Source organism: Bufo gargarizans, chromosome 4 (genome assembly GCF_014858855.1).
Source record: "Bufo gargarizans isolate SCDJY-AF-19 chromosome 4, ASM1485885v1, whole genome shotgun sequence".
NCBI lineage: Eukaryota > Metazoa > Chordata > Amphibia > Anura > Bufonidae > Bufo > Bufo gargarizans.
Window position 1 is genome coordinate 358,252,674 of NC_058083.1, and position 23,877 is coordinate 358,276,550.

Consider the following 23,877-nt stretch of genomic DNA (forward strand, 5'->3'; position numbering starts at 1 on the left):
GTCAAGTAGGAAAGTGTGCACCTGATTGTCCTGTGATGAGAAAATCTGACAAAATGTGAAAGATCCTGCAATTTGGTGATTGGGGGAATCCCGCTGGGGATCACTGTAGATGCTCGCCAACAAGTATCCCGGGTTTTGCCCAGCATACTGGACTTCCTGGATAGAGGGCCAGAGACAGATACCACTGTGGCTTTGACTTTTGCGTCTTGTGCGGTTCTCATAATCGTCGCATTTCTGCTGCCAAAAGTTTACTTTCTGCTCTAATTCCTGTACCTTAACGGGGAGAGGTTGCAGGCGGTCCTCCACGTCAGAGATCCTGTTTTCGGTCTCCTTAACGCGATCTCGTATGGCCTGCATGTCGTGGCGGAGCAGGCCAATATCCACCTTTACCTCCTCCAGCTTGCCCACCATGGACGTGCGGCAGACAGATATTGCTTGCAGTAGTTGTTCAGTAACTTGTTTGAGAGAAGGTTCACTGGCCGAGGGTTCTGCTTCCTCAGACACAACATCTCCTTTCGTCCTCTCCACTGATGATGCACGAGGACCCGCGCCATCTTGGTCTTCTACGCGGGCAAACTCTCGCAGCCTGTCCACTGCAGACTGCGCCTTGTTTCGCGCCATGCTCGGGTCGCGGGTCTTTCCCGACCTCCTGCCGGTTCTGGATGTAATGTTTGCGGCGATAAATTAACAGGATAATGTAGAAGTTAAGGGAATTGGGTCCGCAGCTCCTCTACATGCGTCCTCACATATCAGCTTCCGGCCACGCCCCATGTGGCTCTGACTTTTGAAACGGACTATGGCTCTGTTCAGTGGGAGCTCTTGAAATGAAAGACCCTGGAGGTGGAATTCATACTAGGCAGAGACTTTCCGTTTTTTTGGCATCTATGGAGCATAGAAAGTGCTTCAAGTTGTGCGACTGGAGAATCAGAGGAAACTTTGTGACTCATCATCTTGAGAGAACACTGGATTCAAGCTCTAGGCGTTTCCCATGGCAACCACTGCATTGAGGAGCCTTTATGTGATCGTGGCATCAGGAACCAAGGGTAGGAGGTTCCCAAGATCCAGGAGAAGGAGGAGGACCTCGGCGGAGATGTTCCTGAAGCACCCTCATCTACCGGAAGTGCCAAATCCGTGACGTCCATGTGTAAGAACTTTCCTGTTTTTGCTTGTGTAGCAGACAGTGTGATATTGGGCAAGGCTCTAGAGGTTGGGCATTTTGCTGATCAGTGCTCTACTACCTCAGATGCCGTAAACTATGGTGTGAGCCGGTGGCAGTTTCTATCTGCCGAGCCGGTAGGTGTTAAGACACCGGGACTAGAGAATGCAACAAAACAATGTGACATTGTGGTGGATGGCAGTCCAGTCCAAGCGTTGTTGGACACAGGGAGCCAGGTGAGCCTGGTACATGCCAGCTTGGACAAAATGCTAAGTGTGCTGGACATACATGGGGATAGCAAGAACTATCCTGTGGCTCTCACTGAGTGCGAGTCTCCATGCTCATGCATGATGTAATGTTAGGCCATGTTTTCCCCTTGTTCTGGGAGTTGTGGGGAAATGGAAACGCTTCTGCAGCAAGTAAAGAAACTCCTGCAGAACCTGTACCTGTCCCTTTAAATGAAGGTGTAAGGGAGATGCACAGTATATACAATGGTTTAGGTGAAACGACCTATCACGATCGGCGTAACTGTCACATACGTGACACGGAGGGAGGAAAAGAGGGAGGCCCTGCCCTAGTGAGAGGGAAGGTGGTGACCCCTGACTCACCTTGCGGCTGGCGCCTGGCTGCCCTGTCGTCCCTAGACGGGTTCCTCACCCGTACGCCGATCACGTGCCTAAAACCCTGGCTTTCCCTAGGATGAGCCCTAGATAGTGAACAGGGCGGTGGGAACACTAGTCCGCACCACTAGCTCTAAAGGAAAACACCAAGGGGAGGACAGACAATACAAACTAAACATATAATCCCAGGTGGGCAACAACAGGAGACAACAAAAGCCCAACAGGGATCCGGAGGGTAGCACTCTGGAACAACAACCAGATTCTCAGCTCCAGTGGGTCAGCATAGATGTCCAGGCAGGAAGCTCTATAACTGGCAACAAGAGAAGTGTGAGAGGAGAATATAAGGAGTTTGGGAGTGGCAGACAAGAAACAGCTGAGGAGGAGAAGCTACGGATCCCTGAGTGAGACAAAAAGGATAGCAAGGCAAACACAGAAAACAAACACTAAGAAACACCGTGATCTTTAGACATAGAGCGCGCAGCCACCCGCTGCGACTTCCTGACCCCGGGTATAACGGAGTCAGACGTGGCTCTTGACACCCTCGTGACAGTACCCCCCCTTTCACGAGGGGCCTCCGGACACTCAGGACCAGGTCTCTCTGGATGAGAGACATGGAAAGCCTGAATCAACCTGTTGGCGTTTACCTCTGACGCTGGAACCCACATTCTTTCCTCGGGACCGTAACCCCTCCAATGCACCAGATACTGAAGAGAGCGGCGGACCCGACGAGAATCAACAATTCTGGATATTTGAAACTCCAGATTACCATCCACAACAACAGGAGGAGGTGGCAGCGGTGATGGTTCTAGAGGTGCAACATACTTCTTGAGCAACGACTTATGGAAGACGTTATGGATCTTAAAAGTCTGAGGTAGCTCCAGGCGAAAAGCCACAGGGTTAATGACGGCTACAATTTTATAAGGACCAATGAACCTAGGACCCAGTTTCCAAGAGGGAACCTTCAACTTAATATTCCTAGTAGACAACCACACATAGTCATTCACTCCTAGGTCCGGACCTGGCGACCGTTTCTTATCGGCCATGCATTTGTATTTACCACTCATATTTTTCAAGTTAGCTTGCACCTTCTGCCATACCGATGAAAGCGATGAAGAAAACCGTTCCTCTTCGGGAACCCCAGAAGACCCCCCCTCTTTGAAAGTACAAAATTGGGGATGAAAACCGTATGCACCAAGAAATGGTGACTTGCCAGTGGATTCCTGACGGCGATTATTTATGGCAAACTCGGCTAACGGTAAATATGATGACCACACCTCTTGGTTTTCAGACGCAAAACACCTTAAATATGTTTCTAGGTTTTGGTTGGTACGCTCAGTCTGTCCATTCGACTGAGGATGGAAAGCTGAGGAAAAGGATAAGTGTACCCCTAAACGGGTACAAAAAGCTTTCCAAAACTTAGAAATAAACTGGGTTCCCCGATCCGAAACCACATCGGAAGGGACCCCGTGAAGCTTCACGATTTCACTGATAAACACCTGAGCAAGAGTCTTAGCATTAGGAAGTGCGGGTAGCGCAATAAAGTGTACCATTTTGCTAAACCTGTCTACTACTACCAAGATAACTGTTTTACCCGCAGACAAAGGTAAGTCAGTGATGAAATCCATTGATAGATGTGTCCATGGTCTATTGGGGATGAAAAGTGGCAATAAAGACCCTGCTGGACGTGTATGAGAGACTTTCGCGCGTGCACAAGTAGAACAAGTAGACACGAAATCTATTACATCCTGACGCAACCTTGGCCACCAAAAACGACGAGACAATAGCTCCAAGGTTGCTTTACTACCCGGGTGCCCAGCAAGTGCCGAATTATGATGTTCCTTCAATAACTCAAGACGCAGGTTTAACGGTACAAACAATTTCTCTGAGGGGCAAGAGGCCGGGGCGTCCCCCTGGGCCTCTAACACCTTTCCCTCTAGAACAGAGTGTACAGCAGAGACAACCACTCCTCTTTGTAAAATAGGTACCGGATCACTAACATTACCCCCTCCAGGGAAACTACGAGACAATGCGTCTGCCTTGGTATTTTTTGCCCCAGGACAATAGGTGATTACAAAGTTAAATCTGGTAAAGAATAGCGACCACCTAGCTTGTCTAGGGGTGAGACGCTTAGCCGATTCTAGGTACAGAAGGTTTTTGTGATCCGTAATTACCGTGACGGGGTGGATTGCTCCCTCTAAGAAGTGACGCCACTCTTCAAACGCCAGTTTAATCGCCAACAGTTCCCTATTTCCAATATCATAGTTCTTTTCTGCTGCAGATAATTTTTTGGAAAAGAAAGCGCAAGGACGCCATTTGCCAGGAGACGGACCCTGAGACAATACAGCCCCCACTCCCACCTCCGACGCATCAACTTCAACAATAAAAGGCTGGGAGACATCAGGTTGAATTAGGACAGGTGCCGAGGTAAATCTCTCTTTTAGAGAGGAAAATGCAATTTTAGCGCCGTCAGACCATTTAGAAAAATCAGTCCCCTTCCTAGTCATGTCAGTAAGGGGTTTAACGATCACTGAATAATTTTTAATAAACTTTCTGTAGAAATTTGCGAAACCCAAAAACCGTTGTAGAGCTTTAAGGTTCTCAGGAAGATCCCAATCTAAAATTGCCTGGACCTTCCCAGGATCCATACGGAAACCTGAAGCAGATAATAGATATCCCAGGAATTGTATTTCCTGAACGGCGAAGACACATTTTTCAATTTTCGCATATAATTTATTCGTCCGTAGGACCTGCAGTACTTGCCTGACATGTACTTCATGTGTTTTCAGATCAGCCGAATAAATTAAGATATCATCTAGGTATATGACTACAAACCTGCCGATGAGATGACTAAAAATATAATTAACGAAATGTTGGAAGACAGCAGGGGCATTGGTCAGACCGAAAGGCATGACTAAATTTTCGTAATGCCCCTCAGGGGTGTTAAAAGCTGTCTTCCACTCATCCCCTTCCTTGATACGAATCAGATTGTAGGCCCCCCTAAGATCAAGTTTGGAGAACCACCTAGCACCCGCAATCTGATTAAAAAGGTCAGGAATGAGAGGAAGAGGGTATGGGTCTCGGACGGTTATCCGGTTTAGCTCACGGAAATCTAGGCAAGGACGCAGGCCCCCATCTTTCTTTTTAACAAAGAAAAACCCTGCAGCCACGGGTGAAGAAGAGGGTCTGATGTGTCCCTTGGCCAGACTCTCGGAGATATAATCTTTCATGGCTTGTCTCTCGGGACCCGAAAGATTATACATCCTGGACTTGGGTAATTTTGCACCGGGAATCAGGTTAACCGGGCAATCATAAGGACGATGAGGTGGTAGCTTCTGACAACCCTTTTCAGAAAAAACGTCCTCAAAGTCCGAAATAAATGTAGGTAGGGAAGCTATGGAGGCAATTAAGCAATTGTTATTTAAGCAATTCTCTCTGCAATGCTCACTCCACTCCAATATCTCCCTGGCCTGCCAATCCACCACTGGATTGTGCGCTACCAACCAGGGAAGACCCAATACCACAGGAGAGGGAAGGCCCTCCAGAACGTAACATGAAAGACGCTCCTTATGGTGGTCCCCTACCCGAAGATGTAAGTTATGGACAACGTGAGTGAGGTTTCTCTGAGACAGAGGAGCAGAGTCAATAGCGAATATGGGAATGGGTCTCTGCAGCGTACAGAGAGACAAACCCATAGTGCGGGCAAAATGGGCATCTATCAAATTTACCCCTGCACCACTGTCTAGAAAAAAAGAAATAGACTCCGTCTTAACACCAAAAACAATAACCGCTGGCAACACAAATTGAGATGTTCGTATGGAGGAAACGTATACCCCCCGGCTGACATCCTCCGCACAGCCTGGGGTTAGTAGTTTTACGACGGTCTTTTGTTTTTGGGAAAGGAGGGACAGACATTAATGAAATGACCCTTCCCCCCACAGAAAAAACAAGCCCCCCACCTACGGCGAACCTCAGGAGGACGGACCTGACGAGAAGTTCCTCCTAGCTGCATAGGCTCATCCAAGTCAGTACAGACTAACTGCTGCTTGGGAGAGGTTACCGATTGCTCAGGAATTTTCGATCTCTCCCTAAGACGTCTATCTATCCTGATAGAGAGGGACATAACAGCATCAAGGGAAAGGGGGGTCTCATACAGCGCCAGCGCATCCTTAACCCTTTCAGATAACCCAGAGCAGAACTGACTCCTGAGAGCCGGGTCGTTCCACTGAGTATCCGTAGCCCACCTGCGGAACTCTGAGCAATATTCCTCTGCTGGCCGATCTCCCTGTAGGAGTCTCCGTAACTTCGACTCAGCCAGGGCGACACGGTCAGGGTCATCATATATGAGACCCAAAGCCCCAAAAAATCCCTCCACTGACCGGAGAGCCTGGGAACCAGGGGGTAACGAGAACGCCCAGGATTGCGGGTCCCCCTGAAGCAGGGAAATAACAATCCCCACCCGCTGTTCTTCATTACCTGAGGAGTAAGGGCGCAGCTTAAAATATAATTTGCAGGCCTCACGGAACAACACAAATTTGTCCCTTCCCCCAGAGAATCTGTCAGGAAGAACAACCTTGGGTTCTGTAACAACCTGGTTACCCATAGCAACCGCTGGGCTTACGGTCTGCTGCATTTGCTGCTGCTGTTGGAGGACAGACGCCTTCAATCCTGCCACCTCCAAAGACAGGCCTTGAAGCTGTTTTGCCAAAGCAGCAATAGGATCCATATTGGATTCTAAGTAGAGAAAAAAAAAAAATTATATATATATTTTTTTTTTTCTCAAAAAAAAATAAGGGCCAGTTATAATATCACGATCGGCGTAACTGTCACATACGTGACACGGAGGGAGGAAAAGAGGGAGGCCCTGCCCTAGTGAGAGGGAAGGTGGTGACCCCTGACTCACCTTGCGGCTGGCGCCTGGCTGCCCTGTCGTCCCTAGACGGGTTCCTCACCCGTACGCCGATCACGTGCCTAAAACCCTGGCTTTCCCTAGGATGAGCCCTAGATAGTGAACAGGGCGGTGGGAACACTAGTCCGCACCACTAGCTCTAAAGGAAAACACCAAGGGGAGGACAGACAATACAAACTAAACATATAATCCCAGGTGGGCAACAACAGGAGACAACAAAAGCCCAACAGGGATCCGGAGGGTAGCACTCTGGAACAACAACCAGATTCTCAGCTCCAGTGGGTCAGCATAGATGTCCAGGCAGGAAGCTCTATAACTGGCAACAAGAGAAGTGTGAGAGGAGAATATAAGGAGTTTGGGAGTGGCAGACAAGAAACAGCTGAGGAGGAGAAGCTACGGATCCCTGAGTGAGACAAAAAGGATAGCAAGGCAAACACAGAAAACAAACACTAAGAAACACCGTGATCTTTAGACATAGAGCGCGCAGCCACCCGCTGCGACTTCCTGACCCCGGGTATAACGGAGTCAGACGTGGCTCTTGACACCCTCGTGACACGACCATTGAAAACAATGGTGCAGGTAAGGTGTAGCGTAAAAATGTCAACTTAACTGAAATGTATGATGAAATTGTGGGGTCATCTGAAATATATGATGATGATTATTATTACACCCCCTTTCCTTTGCAGGCTGTGATCGGGGGAAGAAACTCCCCCTGCTGGTAAAAATGTATCTGAGTTAAAGATGCTGATTGATGTTGAGAGCGCACAGCTGAGGGAACCCACTGTGATAAATGTGCAGGAAAGTGTGGCAGTGCTGCAGCGTGTACCACACATACCAGGTGCGGATAAGCAGTCTCCACAGTGTTCTATGGTTAGTGAGCTCGGGTGCAGGGTTGATGAAGGGGTTGTGACATACAACATGAATCATGCACATGAAAGAGAGTGTGAACGGGTTCAGGACATGAACCTGATCAAGCGGGGAGAGGTCAGCTTAGAGTCTGAGAATTAGACCCAGGCAGTGGAAGACTTTCTGGCAGGTCTGACCATCCAAAGGGAGCGTCTAGAAGAGCAGGACCGACTGCTAGCAGAGGCTCACTACCAGCTGGGCCCGGCATATCAGTACAGCTGCAAACATGAGGATGCTTTATCTCTCTCCACACAGTACATAGATACGATAGAGAAGAGGCTAGCTGTCATCACAGAACAACTGGCGAAGGCTTTTTAAAAGTCAGAGAAGGAGACCCAGAAGGAGATGAATGAACTGAAGGGTCTACTGCCTGATATCAAGGAGAAGATTAAAGTCTCCCAAGAAGCACAGGAAACTGCAGAAAACACAGACAAGAGATCTGGGATGGAACTTCCTCAGGGTTTCCAAAAGAGAACTGTGGTACTCCTACATCTGCTGCTGCAACAGGACTATATTGTACAGGGAACCAACTGTGTATCAGACATCTTTCATCTACTACAGAAGAAGGTAAATAGGAGACCTGAGGAGGAGAATCCTCTGAAAGATGCCAAGAAGTCCAAGCCAGAGCCTGTTAAGACTGGGTCTGGAGATGGTGATGCTGCGGTGCCGACCATGGCAGAGAAGATGGAAAAAGTTAATGGGACTCATGTGGATGCAGAAGCCAAGAGACTCATGGCAGTGAGTAACCGGGACCTGGTCATGAAAGACATCCCCTCCGCCGTTAATACCTTCCAGGAAGCAAGCAGCCTTCTGGTGAAGAAATTCGTGGAGACGGCTGACCAGTGTGCAGATGCCTTCTACTGCTATGGGATGGCTCTCCTGGAGCTGGCACGAATGTCCTGGGTAACACTCTGGAGAGAGTGCCAGAAGTGGAAGATGAGTCTGATAAGGACCCTAATGTCCACATTGCCTCCAACCTCGATCAGAAAGAAAGGGGTGATGTAGGAGTGCAGGTATATGATGCCATGTACGAGAAGGATGAGAAGGCTAACAAAGAGAATGGAGACTCCAAAGAGACAAAACTTAAGAAGCCAAGGCAGATGAGCTGGAGTGGCAGAAATCTTAAGACGCTGCTGAGACCAAAGATAAGGCTGAAGTAGAGTCTGCCGAAGCCGAAAAAGCCACTTAAGCCAAGGACTCTGAAGCTGCCGCCAAACCTGAGGAAACCACTGCCGAAGAGAGAGTGGAAATAGAATGTCTGATTGTTTCAGAACTAGCAAGTCTGGAAGCAGACATGCTGAAATATCTGTAAAAAAAAAGTGGAAACAAAATTGAGGTCCCTGGAAGGAAATCCGCAAAAGGCCAAATAAGACGTGAACCAAATGCGTTTAAAAGGAGTGAGCGGGGACAAGCATGCTCTGCTGAAGGAGCTCCGCAAAGTAAAAGAGTAAGTGTCTGGACACGAACATGACCGGGAACAACTGTGAACCAGTTAGTCAAGAGTTGCAGCAGTCCAAGAAAGGGCATGTGCGGGAGCCAGAAAATCCAAAGGGAGAGCCTATAGTTTGTATAAAAACATCTTCTTAAAGGAGAAGCCAAGACCGAAACTATGAGAATAAAATAAAGGAACAAAGAGAGCGAGATAAAAGGATGTGAAAGCGCATCATCGTCACTTGTGAAAGAGTAGAACAAGTGTGTCTGGCCATTAAATGGGCACAGGAGTCCCTTAGACACGATCTGCTGGGTAGAAAGTCTGTGTTTGTGACAAACTGAGCTCTGCTGTCCTGGATGTGGCAGAACAAAGGGAAAACTGTAGGTAATAAGGATGCCCTCTCACCAGCATCCTGGTTTGGTGCCAATGTTCACCCCCACAGGTTTGAACAGAGAAGGGGGTATGTGAGGTAGTGACAGGCCTCATACTTGATAGAGGTGTGGAGGGGGTGGATATTTTAGTCCACACCCCTATTCCACCACAGGTGAGGCCAGCTGGGGTTTAATCACTTGGAGGATAAACCAGCCCTCAGTATAGGAGTCCTGGGGAACTAGGAAACGGAAGCCTGCCAAGGCTCTGTGGCCAGGAGGGCTGAGGGGCCACGAGGCAAAGAATAGCTGGACATTACCGGGTGTGTGAACTGCACTCTATAGGTGAGGTAGAAACAACCTATGAAATGGGTAGAGCACAGACTGGCGGGTGTTTTGTTCTGCTTTGTTTATGTTGGGGCTGGTGCTGAAGAACCAAAAAAAAAAATATATATATATATATATATATATATACATGAAAAAGGTCAGGCAGCACTCCTCAATATGCAGCTGTAGCTGTAGCGGTGCCCGCAGTAATCCCTCGATACAGGACCGGATAAACAACACAGAAAATCTGCGGCACTCCTTGAAGTAAAAAATGTGCAATTTATTCACACATGTCAGAAAAGACAATGTTTCGGTTCTCTCACAGAACCTTTTTCAAGTCAGGTGCTTGAAAAAGGTTCTGTGAGAGAACCGAAACGTTGTCTTTTCTGACATGTGTGAATAAATTGCCAATTTTTTACTTCAAGGAGTGCCGCGGATTTTCTGTGTTATATATATATATATATATATATATATATATATATAATATCTCAGTGCAGCACAGAATACCTCCCAGCAATGCAAATATATAAATATAAATATATATATATATATATATATATATATATATATATATACACACACACACACTAGCTGAAGGCCCCGGCTTCGCACAGGTATATTTCATCTATTTAATTTAATTTAATGTTTGTGTGTGTTAAAAGATATTGACAGTGTCCACTATAACAGTGACATTTACACTAACCCCCCTTAACAGTGACCTCCACAGCCCCCCAACCCTAACCACTGACCCCTCCACACTGTCACGTCTTCTTAAAATGGGACCTCCACAGCAGCCCACCCCCTTAACTTTGACGTTCACAGCAGCCTGCCTTTTTAACAGTGAGCTCCACAGCACCCACCCCCTATACAGTGACCTCCACAGGGGCCCGCCTGCTTAACAGTGCCATCTACAGCACCCACCCCTTAACGCTGACCTTATGTTACAGTCCCCTTAAATGTGACCTCCACCATTCCCTGCCCCCTTAACAGTGACCTCCACAGCGGCCCACCCCTTTTTTAGTGATCTCCACAGTACCCCTTCTCCTTAACAGTGATCTCCACAACACTCCTCCCCTTAACAGTGGCCTCTCTACCAATATGCCCCTTAACACTGACCTTCATAGCGGACCGCCCCTAGGGTGTCCAGAGGTCCGGTTTTAGGCTTTCAGACTCCGTGTCCACCATCGGCTGCGTATTTGGGGGCGTGGCCTAACCGGGTCAGGGCGTGGCTTAGCAGGACCTGTGGGTGGGGTTTTTAAGTCTGTCTTTTGAGGGTGGCCTAAATGGCCACCCTACCTGCCCCCTGAACTGTGACCTCTACAGCACTCTGCACCTTTAACGGTGTCATCCACAGCGCCCTTCCCCTTTAAAGGTAATCTGTCACCAGGATAATCACTATTAAAGTAAAGCCATAGCCTAATAGCACTTAATACCTTATTTGTAGATGTGCCTTTGTTTCAGCAATAGATGTTTTCTATCTTCTGAAAATCCAGTTTATTTGGTATGCAAATGAGCCAGTAAGATGTCCAGAGGGGTGTCACTCCTGTATGCTTCAGAGATGAGTCCAGCGTTCTCTGACTCTGAGCCCAGCCACTCCCACTGTGAAAGAGCCCAGCACCACCCCACATCCTCCAAATCTCCTCCTTGCTCCCCGACGTCACAAAGCTAGAGCTCTGTAATCTCGCGAGATTACGGCGCTCTAGCTTTGTGACGTCGGGGAGTAAGGAGGAGATTCGGAGAATGCGGGGCGGTGCTGGGCTCCTTCATAGTGGGCGTGGCTGGGCTCCGGAAACGTTAGTAACAGCTCCTTGGGCTTCTTACTTGCCTCATTTACATATATATAAAATTGTTTTTTTGATACAATAAAAGCACAGAGAGCTATGGGGAATGGATATTGTGCATGTGTTAGCGGCGATCTTAGCTCTATACCCAAAATCCAGGTGACAGGTTCCCTTTGAGCATAGGAGCGCTAGAGTATTGAACATTTAATCAAAACGGGACAATTCCTTCACAGTATATTAGAACAACAAGTTCTTGAGTGCAAAAGCGGATATTAAGACATCTATATAAGATACAAATAAATGCGTATTAGATACATAGATACAAGGAACTATAAAGATCATAAGACCACATTTTACAATATTTAAAGGTTTAATGCGTGAGCTCCGCATTATAAATACCTAAAGGAACCGAGAATGTATTTTGAATAACTTTATAATGGAGATATTGTTTTTATGATTTTTATCATTTTTATAAGAATGTATATGTATTAATTTAGTAAAGTGTATGCAAATTGACCGTGAGCCGGCTATTCTATCTTTTCTGTATTATGTATTAAAACATCAATAGGTAGTTGGTGGGCCGTGCTACAGTCCATAGACTTTTTCTTGCAACTGTATATGGCTTGAGGACTTGATCAGAGAGATCAACTCCTCCCATATACCGATTGTAGTCGTCGATACAATCGGGCTTGAGGACCGTTGCCGCAGTACCTCGCACAGGGACAGGGGTGATGCCGATACCATGAATTGTGGACAGTACAAGGACATCCCTCTTGTCCTTATATCTGACCAGCAACAGGTTTCCAATGCTAAGGGCACGGGTCTCACCCCTGGGGATAGGTACCTAAAAGATTTAAATAAAAAATTTACTTTTTTAACCACACCACTGATCACCATCCTGTTCCGGGTTATCGGGTCCTCAGAGACCCGGAAACGCAGCAAACCGCAGGTCTGTATGCTAAGAGTGCCGGCCACAGTCAGTGTACGCACAAAAAAAAAAAAAAAGGACTGCGCCCCCAAAAAGTTGGGGGGAGGGGGGCAGGCGGGCAAGCGGCTACACCCCTGGGGGGTCGAGGGTCACACAGCTGTGATGCGGACCCCAGACACCCTACTTAGGGTGATGCAATCAAACTTTTTTTTCCCCCGCTAACTTTCCCTTTTATATCCCTGCCTAGCCCAACCTTTCCATAGCTTTTCCCTAATTACCTGGCAGATCAGATGGGGGGTGCTGGGGCAAGGGGACAGGACCCCCCGGCACATCTAGCCAAGGTGCCAGCTCAATGATTTGAGGAGTAATCGGGTTCCGATCACCGCTGGGCGGCGGTGATCAGAACTATACATGACCTACCGGTATGTCATGTGTCCTTAAGTACCAGGACAGCATGCTGTACCGGTATGTCATGTGTCCTGAAGAGGTTGAAGGAAATCTGTCGCCAGGATAATCGCTATTGAAGTAAAGCCATGGCCTAATAGCACTTAGGACCTTATTTCAAGATGTGCCTTTGTTTCAGCAATAGATGTTTTTATCCTCTGAAAATCCCGTTTATTTGGTCTGCAAATGAGCTAGTAAGGTGCCCAGAGAGGCGTCACTCTTGCAGAAGGGGGGCCCAGACACACCCCCTGCCACAATGTGTCCACCCTCAAAAGATGAACTGAAAACCCCGCCCCCAGGCCACACCAAGCCAAACCCTGATCTGGTTAGACCACGCCTACATCCCACTCCTCAGCCGACGGGGATGGAAAAAATTTAATAAATAAATTTACTTTTTTTATTCCTTCAGCTAATATATATATAGTCCTGATCAAAAGTTTAAAAACACTTGAAAAATGGCAAAAAATCATATTTTACATTGTTGGATCTTAACAAGGTTTCAAGTAGAGCTTCAACATGCAACAAGAAGAAATGAGAGTGAGACAAAGCATTTTTTGAGCATTCAATTAATTGAAAATAACGATTAAACTAAAACAGGCTGTTTTTCAGCTGATACAAATTTTATGGGTTATGGAACAAAAAAGTCAAGTGGAAGACCCAAAAAAATGTAATCAGCACTGAGCCGGAGGATCCAATTGGCTGTCCGTCAAGACACTGGACGATCCTTGACCCAAATTAAGGCCCTTACTGGTGCTGACTGCAACCCCAATAACCATCAGACAGCATCGGAGACTGAAGGGCTTCAAAAACAAAAAACGTCTTCAAAGACCTCGTCTCCTTAAACGCCACAGAACTGCTCGTTTGCAAGAGAGCACCAAACATGGGACATTCAAAGGTGGAAAAAAGTTTTATTCTCTGATAAGAAAAAATATAACCTTGATGGTCCTGATGGTTTCCAACGTTACTGGCATGACAAGCAGATCCCACCTAAGATGTTTTCTACGTGCCACAGTGGAGGGGGCGCCATCATGGTCTGGGGTGCTTTTTCCTTCAGTGGAACAATGTAGCTTCAGGAACTGCAGGGGTGTCAAACGTTCGCTGGCTATGTCCAGATGTTGCAGAGAGCATTCCTCATGACTGAGGGCCCTGGTCTGTGTGGTAACGACTGGGTTTTTCAACAGAACAATGCTACAGTACACAATGCTCGCAGGACAAGGGACTTCTACCAGGAGAATAACATCACTCTTTTGGCCCATCCTGCATGTTCCCCTGATCTAAATCCAATTGAGAACCTTTGGGGATGGGTGGCAAGGGAAGTTTACAAAAATGGACATCAGTTCCAGACAGTAGATGGCCTTCGTGCGGCCGTCTTCACCACTTGGAGAAATGTTCCCACTCACCTCATGGAAACGCTTGCATCAAGCATGCCGGAACAAATTTTTGAAGTTATAAAGAATAACAGCGGAGCTACTCATTACTGAGTTCATGTTTGGATGTTGGATTTCTGTTTTGGGGGGGTTTAGTTTTTTATCGGACGTGTTGTCCTAAACTTTTGATCAGCTGAAAAACAGCCTGTTTCAGTTTATGCGTTGTTTTCATTAAATTGAATGCTCAAAAAATGTTTTGTCTCACTCCCATTTCTTGTTGTTGCATGTTGAATCTCTACTTGGAACCTTGTTAAAATCCAGCCATGCTAAATATGATTTTTTTTTGCCATTTTTCAAGTTGTCTTAAACTTTTGATCAGGACTGTAATATATAAAGCTGAGTGTATGTAAGTCCGCTAAAGGAAATTGCACCGTCTCATTTACAATCACAAACTTCCTAGACTATGTTTTGAATTGAAATTTTCAACCCTCGCTTTCCAATTATTTGCCAATAAGTATGCTTAGTAACCTAACTGCCGAACTACAGGGACCATTATCTGTTGGCTGGTGTGGCAGTTAGCCTGGATGTTCATCAGGTTGCATATAACAACCAATCAAGCTCAGCTTCTATTTTGCTACAGGTCATTAATATGAGCTCTGATTGGTTGCTATAGAAGGACATTCTTAGTATAAGACAGCTTCTGTGTGAGTTAGGGTCCATTCACACGTCCGTTTTTTCTTTCCTGATCTGTTCCCTTTTATGCGGAACAGATCTGGACCCATTCACTTTCAATGGGTCCTGGAAAAAATCGGACAGCACAATGTGTGCTGTCCGTTTCCGTTGTTCCGTTCCGCATGTCCGTTTAAATATAAAACATCTCCTATTTTTTTCTGCAAAATTCGGATCCTGGTGCAATACTAAGTCAATGGATCCGCAAAAAACGGAAGACATTCGGATGTCATTACGTATGTCTTCCGTTTTATCCGGATTCCGTTCCTGGAAATTACATTTAAAAAAAATTTTATTTTATTTTTTTCAAAGAAATCCAAACAACTTTATTTGCTTATTGAAATTTATACATGTTTCCGTTTTTTGCGGATCCGCAAAAAACGGATGACATACGGAAACATTTTCAGGAACAACGGATCCGCAAAAAACGGACCGAAAATCGGGATATAGAAAAATACTGACGTGTGAATGTAGCCTTAATATGATTTTGATTGCAACGCTTAGCCAACGTTGGTGTTAAGGGGGTGATGTAACTCACATGACCTTAAGTGTATACTAATTCTGTGGGGTTTCATATACTGTCAATTAAAGACAATAATCCCCCCGTAATAAAAGGAATTTGATTGGACGATTGTCGTCAGATGCTAAGAGAAAAGTCCTGTAAGGGGGCAGATTATTATGGAAATCACTGTTAACAAGACTGAGTACTTTGGAGGTCACAAATAAAGGGTGGGCTGCTGTGGCGGCCACTGTTAAAGGGGCAGGAGCTGTGGAGGTTACTGTTAAGGGGGCAAGGGACTGTAGAGGTCACGATTAAAGGGGCATCAGCTGTGGAGGTCACTGTTAAGTGGGCGAGTCATTGTGGAAATCATTGTTAAGGAGACAAGGTGCGGTGGAGGTCACTATTAAAGGGGCATCCATAGTGAAGGTCACTGTTAAAGCGGCGTTAACTGTGGATGTTACTGTTAAGGGGGCAGGGGACCGTGGAGGCCATTGTTAAAGAAGCAGCTTCTGTGGGGGTCACTCTTAAGGTAGCAGGGTACTGTGAGGTCACTGTTAAGGGAGCGGGGTACTGTGGCAGTACTGCTAAAGGGGTGTACTCTGTGGAGGTCTCTGTTAAGAGGGCAGGGAACAGTGGAGATCACAATTAAGGGGACGGTCTGCTATAGTGGTCAGTGTTAAGGGGCGGGGTGCTGTAGAGGGCACTGTTAAAAGGGCGGGCCCCTGTGGAGGTCACTGTCAAGGGAGTGGGGTGCTGTGGAACTCACACTTAAAGGGGCGGGCTGCTGTGGAGGTCCCATTTTAAGGAGGCAGGGAACTTTGGGGGGATTCAGTGTTAAGAGGGAGGGGCCTGTGGAGTTCACTGTTAAGGAGGCGGGGTGCTATACAGGTTACTCTTATGAGAGATACTGTCTATCTTTTAATGTCACACAGAAACATTACATGAAAAAGATTAAATATACCCGTGCGAAGCCGTATCCTTCAGCTCGTGTATATATATCACAGTGCAGCACAGAATACTTCCCAGCAATGCAAATATATACAGGAGAAACTTGAAAAATGAAAAATTTAAATATTGTGCAAAAGTCCATTTACTTCAGTAATGCAAATTAAAAGGAATTGCATTAATGCAGCTTAAAATTAGAATTTTGTGAAACGGTTCTATATTCTAGGCTCAACGTGTCACACTAGTCAGCTAATTAATCCATATCCCCTGAGCAAAGGGTACCTCAAAATTGTGACTTTGGGGTTTCATAAGCTGTATGCCATAATCATCCAAATTATAACAAATAAAGGCTTGAAATATCTCGCTTTACATGTAATGACCTTTTAAGTTGCATTACTGAAATAAATGAACTTTGCGTGATATTCTAATTTTTCGAGTTTCACCTGTATATGTGCAGCACAAAATACCTCCCAGCAGCACCAAATATATATATCACAGTGCAGCGCAAAATAGCACATGGCAGCACCAAACACCACAGTGCAGCAACAGTGACAGCAGTATTCTTACCCCTAACCACCCCTCCACCACTGACAACAACACTATTGCCCATTTCACACAAGCGAGTTTTCCGTGCAGGTGCAATGCGTGATGTGAACGCATAGCATCCGCACTGAAACCCGACCCATTTATTTCAATGAAATCAACACGCAGCATGTTATATATTCTGCGTTTTAACGCAGCCCTGGCCCCTTAGAAGTGAATGGGGCTTCAGTGAAAAACGCATTGCATATGTAAGCATCCGTTTTTTATCATGTGCATGAAAAACGCATCAAAACGCATTGCATCCCCGTGGAAAAACCTGAAGCAACTGAACGCGATCGCAGACAAAACTGACTGAACTTGCTTGCAAAATGGTGTTTGTTTCACTGAACGCATCCAGACCTAATCCGTCACGCTCGTGTGAAAGAGGCTTTACCCTACCCAATTATGGCAATATGAAGGGAGAGCTTCAGAAGACTTCTCCGGGCACTTACCTGCTCTTCAGTTCTCCAGACTCCCTCTGAACTTATATAGAGCCAAATATTCCACTGAGCTTTACAGACATTATCATCACTTGCTGTCCACAGTGGAGCTCACAATGTAAATTCCCTACCCATTTGTCACAAAACACAGGGAGAGCATACAAAAACATGCAGATGGATCAGGGAGGTATGGCTGTGACAGCCTGGTAAGTGACAAGATCGTTGTTAAAGATGTGTAAATGTGTGTGCCGGTATATGTGTATATGGGAAGCCTTATAAAAAGTTTTCCACTTTCTTTGGTTGTTACTTATTTTATTGCAAAACAAGCAAAAAATAGACTTTTTTTTTATTATTTCACCTGAACAAGCAGAAATACATGTTTACATACTGTACATGAAAAAAATATCAATTCTATTAAACACCTCAGATTTTCAGTGGTTCTATATCCACACTAATCATCTGTTTGGTGCATGAATTTTGTTCTTGAAGTTATTCTAAAGAAGTCAACATTTTTTTTCCTTCCAGAATGAAGATGTTTTCTCCAAAAACAAATGTAAAGACAAGTCAAGTTTCAAAAATGAAGAAAGAGATCTCAAAGTAATAAACACTTACGTTTACTGGTACTTCTGGTAGTTATTTTGACCACCCTTTGATGGTTTTCAGATCCCAAACACCTGTATATAAAACAGGTTTACATAAAAAATGCTTGCAGGGTATCTATAAAGCATGGTAAGGTGCCAAGGAATTAGCATAACAATACTAGGCTCTCCTTGGCTGCTTTGTTTGGCAGCCCAGATAGTGGCAAAGCAGAGAGGGTGGGGCTGGCAACAGAAATGAGTGGTGCTTGGGTGCAACAAGAGCAATGGTGACACCCTAATTGCATCAAGGGCCTAATTTACATATTAAGAAAAAGTGTCATAACTCAGGAATGGAGCCTTGAATCAACAAAAGGAAAATAGTGCTTTAATCAGGCGAACCACTGTTATGTAATGCGTCATGTCACTGGGTCACTTTACACTTGCGGGATACATCACCACTGTGGCTATTCATTGGTCAAACCAGATGTTGAGGCCAGAGATCTGCAGCGGTGGTGAGGGAATGAAGGAATCGGAACCCAGCAGCAGGTATCAGGTAAGTATAAGTCCCTCCACTAGTCCTACCACTCTGGGGGGGGGGTCTGCCCTGAAGGTCCTGGTTGTGAACGACTCTTTTAAAGAACAATCCTCCTGTACTGTATGTGCAATTTTTTCCCCATTGTTGGGGGGCAAACTCTATTTTTCAATACATCCACCTTGTGTAGAATGATATTTTTGATCATATTGTTACAATGCCCAGTAAAAGGTGTGTGCCGGTCCATTAACCAAATGGCCGCTGACTTCCTAGCAAGTAATAGAGTCCTTTTCCTAAAAAAGCCCAAGAAGCATACGGACCTCTGGTGCAGTAAGTACTATTGCTTAGATGTACTCTGATGTGGTGTCTAACACCTTTTCCTAGAAACCTCTAACCTGAGGGTACTCCCAGAATAAGTTAGCAACATCCCTGGGCATTTGCCGCAATGTGCCAAGTCAAGCCCACTAATTCTGTGGAGAAAAACTGGGGTATGATAAATGTGCAATTATTTAAGTTTGATGCCTGCTGCTCAGTGAAAAAGGTGTATTGGGGGTCATTTATTTGATAACCCGTTCACTGAGAAATTTAGACCATTTTCAGCACCTAAGACAGGCAAAGAAAACAAAAAATTTGACTGGCCTGCTGGCCCATGCTACACTCCCTTTTTTAGACCTGGCGTGAATGGGGAAAAGTCGCAGATTGCCTGAATAACCTTTGCGCCACAATCTGCGCCAGAAATACACAAAAAATCGGCCAATTTCTGTGAGTAAACAACTTCTATATTGTTTACCATACATCTCTCCTGTATTTTAAGAGTATATAGGGATGATATCAGGCCCACAATTCCTATGGATAAGTGGAAGGATATCCATGAACGATGTTTGGGAAATTGGGCCAATAAGTCACCAAAATAAAGCCTGTTTAGGCTAATAACCACACTTGTCCCAGATAATAAAACTAAACTTTTACTACCATTAGTTGAAACACTTTCCTAAATATAAGTGGATGTGAGTAAAAACTAGGTTAAAAGTATCTCATGCCCTGTCAGTTCTGAAGCTAATTGCTGCAACTACAATGTCAGTAGGGGGTGCACTCCCCAGGCCTTCACATGCTTGAACTCTGCTTGGCAGACCAGTGCCGCACCGTCCTTTAAATGTTTGAAAGGAGTAGTGCTTTGTGGCAAACAATGTTTACTCTAAGACAACTTCACTGGTGATTTGCTACACTAGTTGCCAGAACTGACCCGGACATAGGAATCTAAAAACACTAATTACTGTCCCCCATAATATCCATATATCATAATATCAAAATATCCGGAATATCCATATTGGGCCAATAAGGCGTACCTCAATTGGCAGTATTGATATGGGGTATTTCAGGGTATTGTGTATCTATGTTGAAGCTGTACAAAGGAAGATAGAATATTGGAAGAACATAAGTATGATAGAGAGGTTCCCCCAGTTCTGACGAACATTATATGTTATGGGAACTAAGAAGATGAGGGATCCTGGGGTTGTGCTAACGGAAGAGCTCTGCAATTCAATTTGTAATGTTATGTATGTTCCTTTTATTTCAGTGGAGCCAGAAAAGAGTATCCTCTGGATGTCCAAGCACCATCTACTCTTAAAAAACAGATAACACTATGTAACAAGCCAACATCTGCCTGTGGCATTCAGTACTCTGGTATGAATTGCACTGTTTATGTAGTCAGACGTGCATATTAGTGTTTTTTATGCAATAGTGCATGTGAATAAGCTCATACAATGCAGCTATAGTGCAGTTTTTCATAGATGTTTTTTTCCAAAGCTGCAACTAGTCCCCCCCCCCCCCCCCCCCCCAAAAAAAAAAAAAAACGATAGCGAAATATCCTTTTTTTCTTATCCAATTTCTCTATTTTCTAAATATTATTATGGGGCTACCATCTTACCCGAGTTGTTCTTAACATCATTTAGAGAATTGCTTTACTGTAGCCACGTAGACAATAGACAAAATGGACAGGAGAGGACCTCACTGACTTCTATAGGGCAGTTTTCTAGGCATGCTCTGTGACCTGTGTAGAGGTCAGGAGGGAGTAGATAAGCTTTGACGCCTATTGTGAATAGTGGATCCTGTGTTAGTAATGATTAGCAGATAACTGCAGATAACCACTAAAATTCTTTAAAAATATGTTTAACATTAAAACATGATTTAAACAATAGGTAATTTTCTGATGACACATTCCCTCCTCTTTATTTCAAGATAAAACTACTAAAACTACTATAACTGCTTCTGCTTTCCTGGCTGCATCATTATGCTCTGTGACAGGGATCATGTATAATATATCCATATGCAAAATCCATTTTCTTTTTTCATTTTATATTTTGCTGTTGAGCAACTCAAAAATCATATCGCTGCAATTGTAATTTTGAAATGGCTAAATGGAAGACCTTAAGCTATGTGTCCTAAAGGGTATCTATCAGAAGCATCAACCCTATTACACCAGCCAAAATGCCCAGTAGACTGACTCTGCTGATTAAAAATGTACCTTTTGTCTGTCTGTTGCTGTGTTTAGCAGAAATGTATTTTTTTAAATATGCAAATCAGGGATTGTGTGCTCTGAAATTGGGCTCTAGCCACTCTGTGCACCTTGGCTCCTCTGCATCCCTAAACACTCCTATCTCCACTTGATTGACAGGGCTAGATGTCCAGGTGGAGGTGGGAGTGTCCAGGGAAGCAGAGCAGTCAAGCTTATGTTCACCAAGTGACTAGGGCCCATCCCTCGTGCACTTAAGTCCTAATTTGCATATTTTTTTGTAAACATTTATTTCTTCTAAATGCAGCAGTGGATTGCAGGAAAAAAATTATGTTTTTAATCAGCAGGGTCAGACATACTAGGCATTATGTTTAGTTTAGTTTAGTAGGATTGTAGCAACCATCTAAATAAATTCCAGTGTATGTTTCTAAATCATGTTTCTTGATTTGAAATAAATACTTTTTTAACATATACACTAGACACAAAAAGTTTGGGATATTTGGCTTTCCGGTGAAATTTATGGAAAACGTAAAACATTCATGCTATAGTGATATTGTGATATGAAAGTCGGGCATTTAAGTAGAAACATGCAATAGTGCTTTCCTCATCTCAAACAATTTATTGAAACAAAAACCAACAACAGTGGTGTGTATACCCCCACAAAAAATTTAAATGTCTCAAAAACTTGTCATGTGGCCTTGAGCATCAGACAACAACGTCTCATGCTGTTCACAAATTGACTTATTGTCTGCTGATGCATGACATCCCACTCCTCAGGTCATTGAGGTTCTGGGGTACAGTTATGAGCCTCTACACAGCGACTCAGCTGACCCTATAGGTTTTCAATGGAATTTAGATCTGGAGAAAGTGCAAGCCACTCTATTTCAGGTACCCCAGTCTCCAGAAGCCGTTCCCTAGTGATGCGACCTCGATGAGCTGGCGTATTGTTGTCCATGAAGATGAAATTAGGCCTGTGTTGTTCATGCAGAGGCACAATTACTGGATTAATGATGTTATTCAAGTAGTATGGGCTTGTCACTGTACCATTCGCACAGTCTAGGGTAGTTCTGTATTGACTAGACACACATTCCCTCACTGTAACACCACCACCACTAAAGGCTTGTCTGGTGACAACAGTGCTGATGCATAATGCTCTCCTTGACCTCTCCAACATCGTTGGCGGCCATCATTCATGCTGACTTTCATCAGTGAACAACACTGAGGCCCACTAGTCTCTCGTTCAGTGTAGGTACTCCCTTGCCCATGCAAGACATTGACGCTTGTGCCTGGTGGTGCCGTCAGGTACCCATGCAGTTCATCTAGCATGCGGACCAAGCTTATGTAAACGGTTTTAAATGGTCTGACATGAAACTTGGGTGCCTCTCACCTTCCCTAAATGTGCCTGGAATTGTGTGGCATTCATCATCCGGTTACGCCAGGCATTGATCACAACAAAGACATCATCAGTGTGGGATGTGGCCAAAGGATGTCCAATTCTATGCCTTTCTGTGACTCTTCCAATCTCTCTGTATCTCTGTTGCAACCTGCTGATGACACTCTGTGACACTTTTGCCATTAAGCTCCTTGTTAAAGAACAGAAAGTTATGAAAAAGTACTGAAACATTAAACAGTTGAACATGTACATTCAAAAGTTTAGAGAAAGTCACATTAAGTGCATTTTAGGTTCATCCTGGAATTTCATCCACAAGCCAAATTTCCCCAACTTTTTGCGAGTAGTGTATATTATCTGTGTACCTCAAGTATTTGAACATGCAACCTGTGTCTCTAAAGTGTCTCTAAAGTGGCATTTTCCTTTCATTTTAAATTAAATAAGGCCTGTGGAGGGTTCATCTAGGGATAGGAAAAAAATGATCATTGCATTATGTTCACTGTATATATCAAGACATCCTGTTCATCCCTCGACTTCCTCATAACCAGGTTGTAAAAGTATGCCCATATGTTATACACATACCAGTCGTTTGTCCCAAAATGCTCCATGTAAGGTAATAGAATCCATGCAGCCGCAATAACATATTGACCGTGCTTGAAATGGAACAGCTGAAATCTATGCTAAATCCTAATGAGAAGTGACATTCTCAAAGCTTTGTAGTTAGAGGTACGGTATTTACTGCGAACAAACATGATGATAATAAACCTCTAAATGCCATCATGTATGAATGGCTCCAGCGCAGTAGGAGCAATGTACAGTTTTATTTGCAGTGGATTGCTGTGTCACACTGAGGCACATTATTAAGATCTGTTTTATGTTTTCCTTAGGAGATGGAATAAAACTTGCTTGTGGATTAGCTGACAAAACTTTATTGGTGTTTAGTTCTACATTCAGTGGGGAGCCAGCTGTTTTTACAGGTATTCCCACAGCACTTGCCTGGATGCTATGTACTACATTGATAAAATAATTACCAGATGGGACAGGGTATGTATAGCCTATAAACAGAATGTTGGGGCAGATATATGAAAGCTGTCTTATTTTTTTAGGAGCAGAGAAACAAAATATGGGCAGCAAAGACAAATTTTCCTTTACAGTTTCATAAATCTCCCCATATATGTGTATAGTGTAAAAAAATAATAATAAGTATAAGATCCTTAGTTCCAGAAACTATACAAATGTGTGCCCTGATCAGGACATCTCCACTGCAAGATATTACAAGTAATGACATATATAAGAATGCAGGTTGACAGCAGTTCTATAGTGTCATAGTTGCTTTTTTTATAATATAAATATTATATATCTGCTTCGTATTTCTAAACAGATCAGATATAACCCATAGTCACGCTTAAACCAAAATTATACAGGGCAGTAG

General features: G+C 44.5%; 1 protein-coding gene across 3 annotated transcripts in view; it reads left to right on the forward strand.

The window, feature by feature from the left end:
- The window catches only part of WDR27 (WD repeat domain 27), a 679,631-nt gene that overhangs the window by 265,522 nt on the left and 390,232 nt on the right, over nt 1-23,877 (forward strand). For all 3 annotated transcript variants that reach the window (XM_044290035.1, XM_044290036.1, XM_044290037.1), the window contains 3 exons: nt 17,959-18,030; nt 20,120-20,226; nt 23,333-23,422. In XM_044290035.1, the coding sequence (XP_044145970.1) occupies nt 17,959-18,030; nt 20,120-20,226; nt 23,333-23,422 (269 nt within the window). The remainder of the gene's footprint in view (nt 1-17,958; nt 18,031-20,119; nt 20,227-23,332; nt 23,423-23,877) is intronic.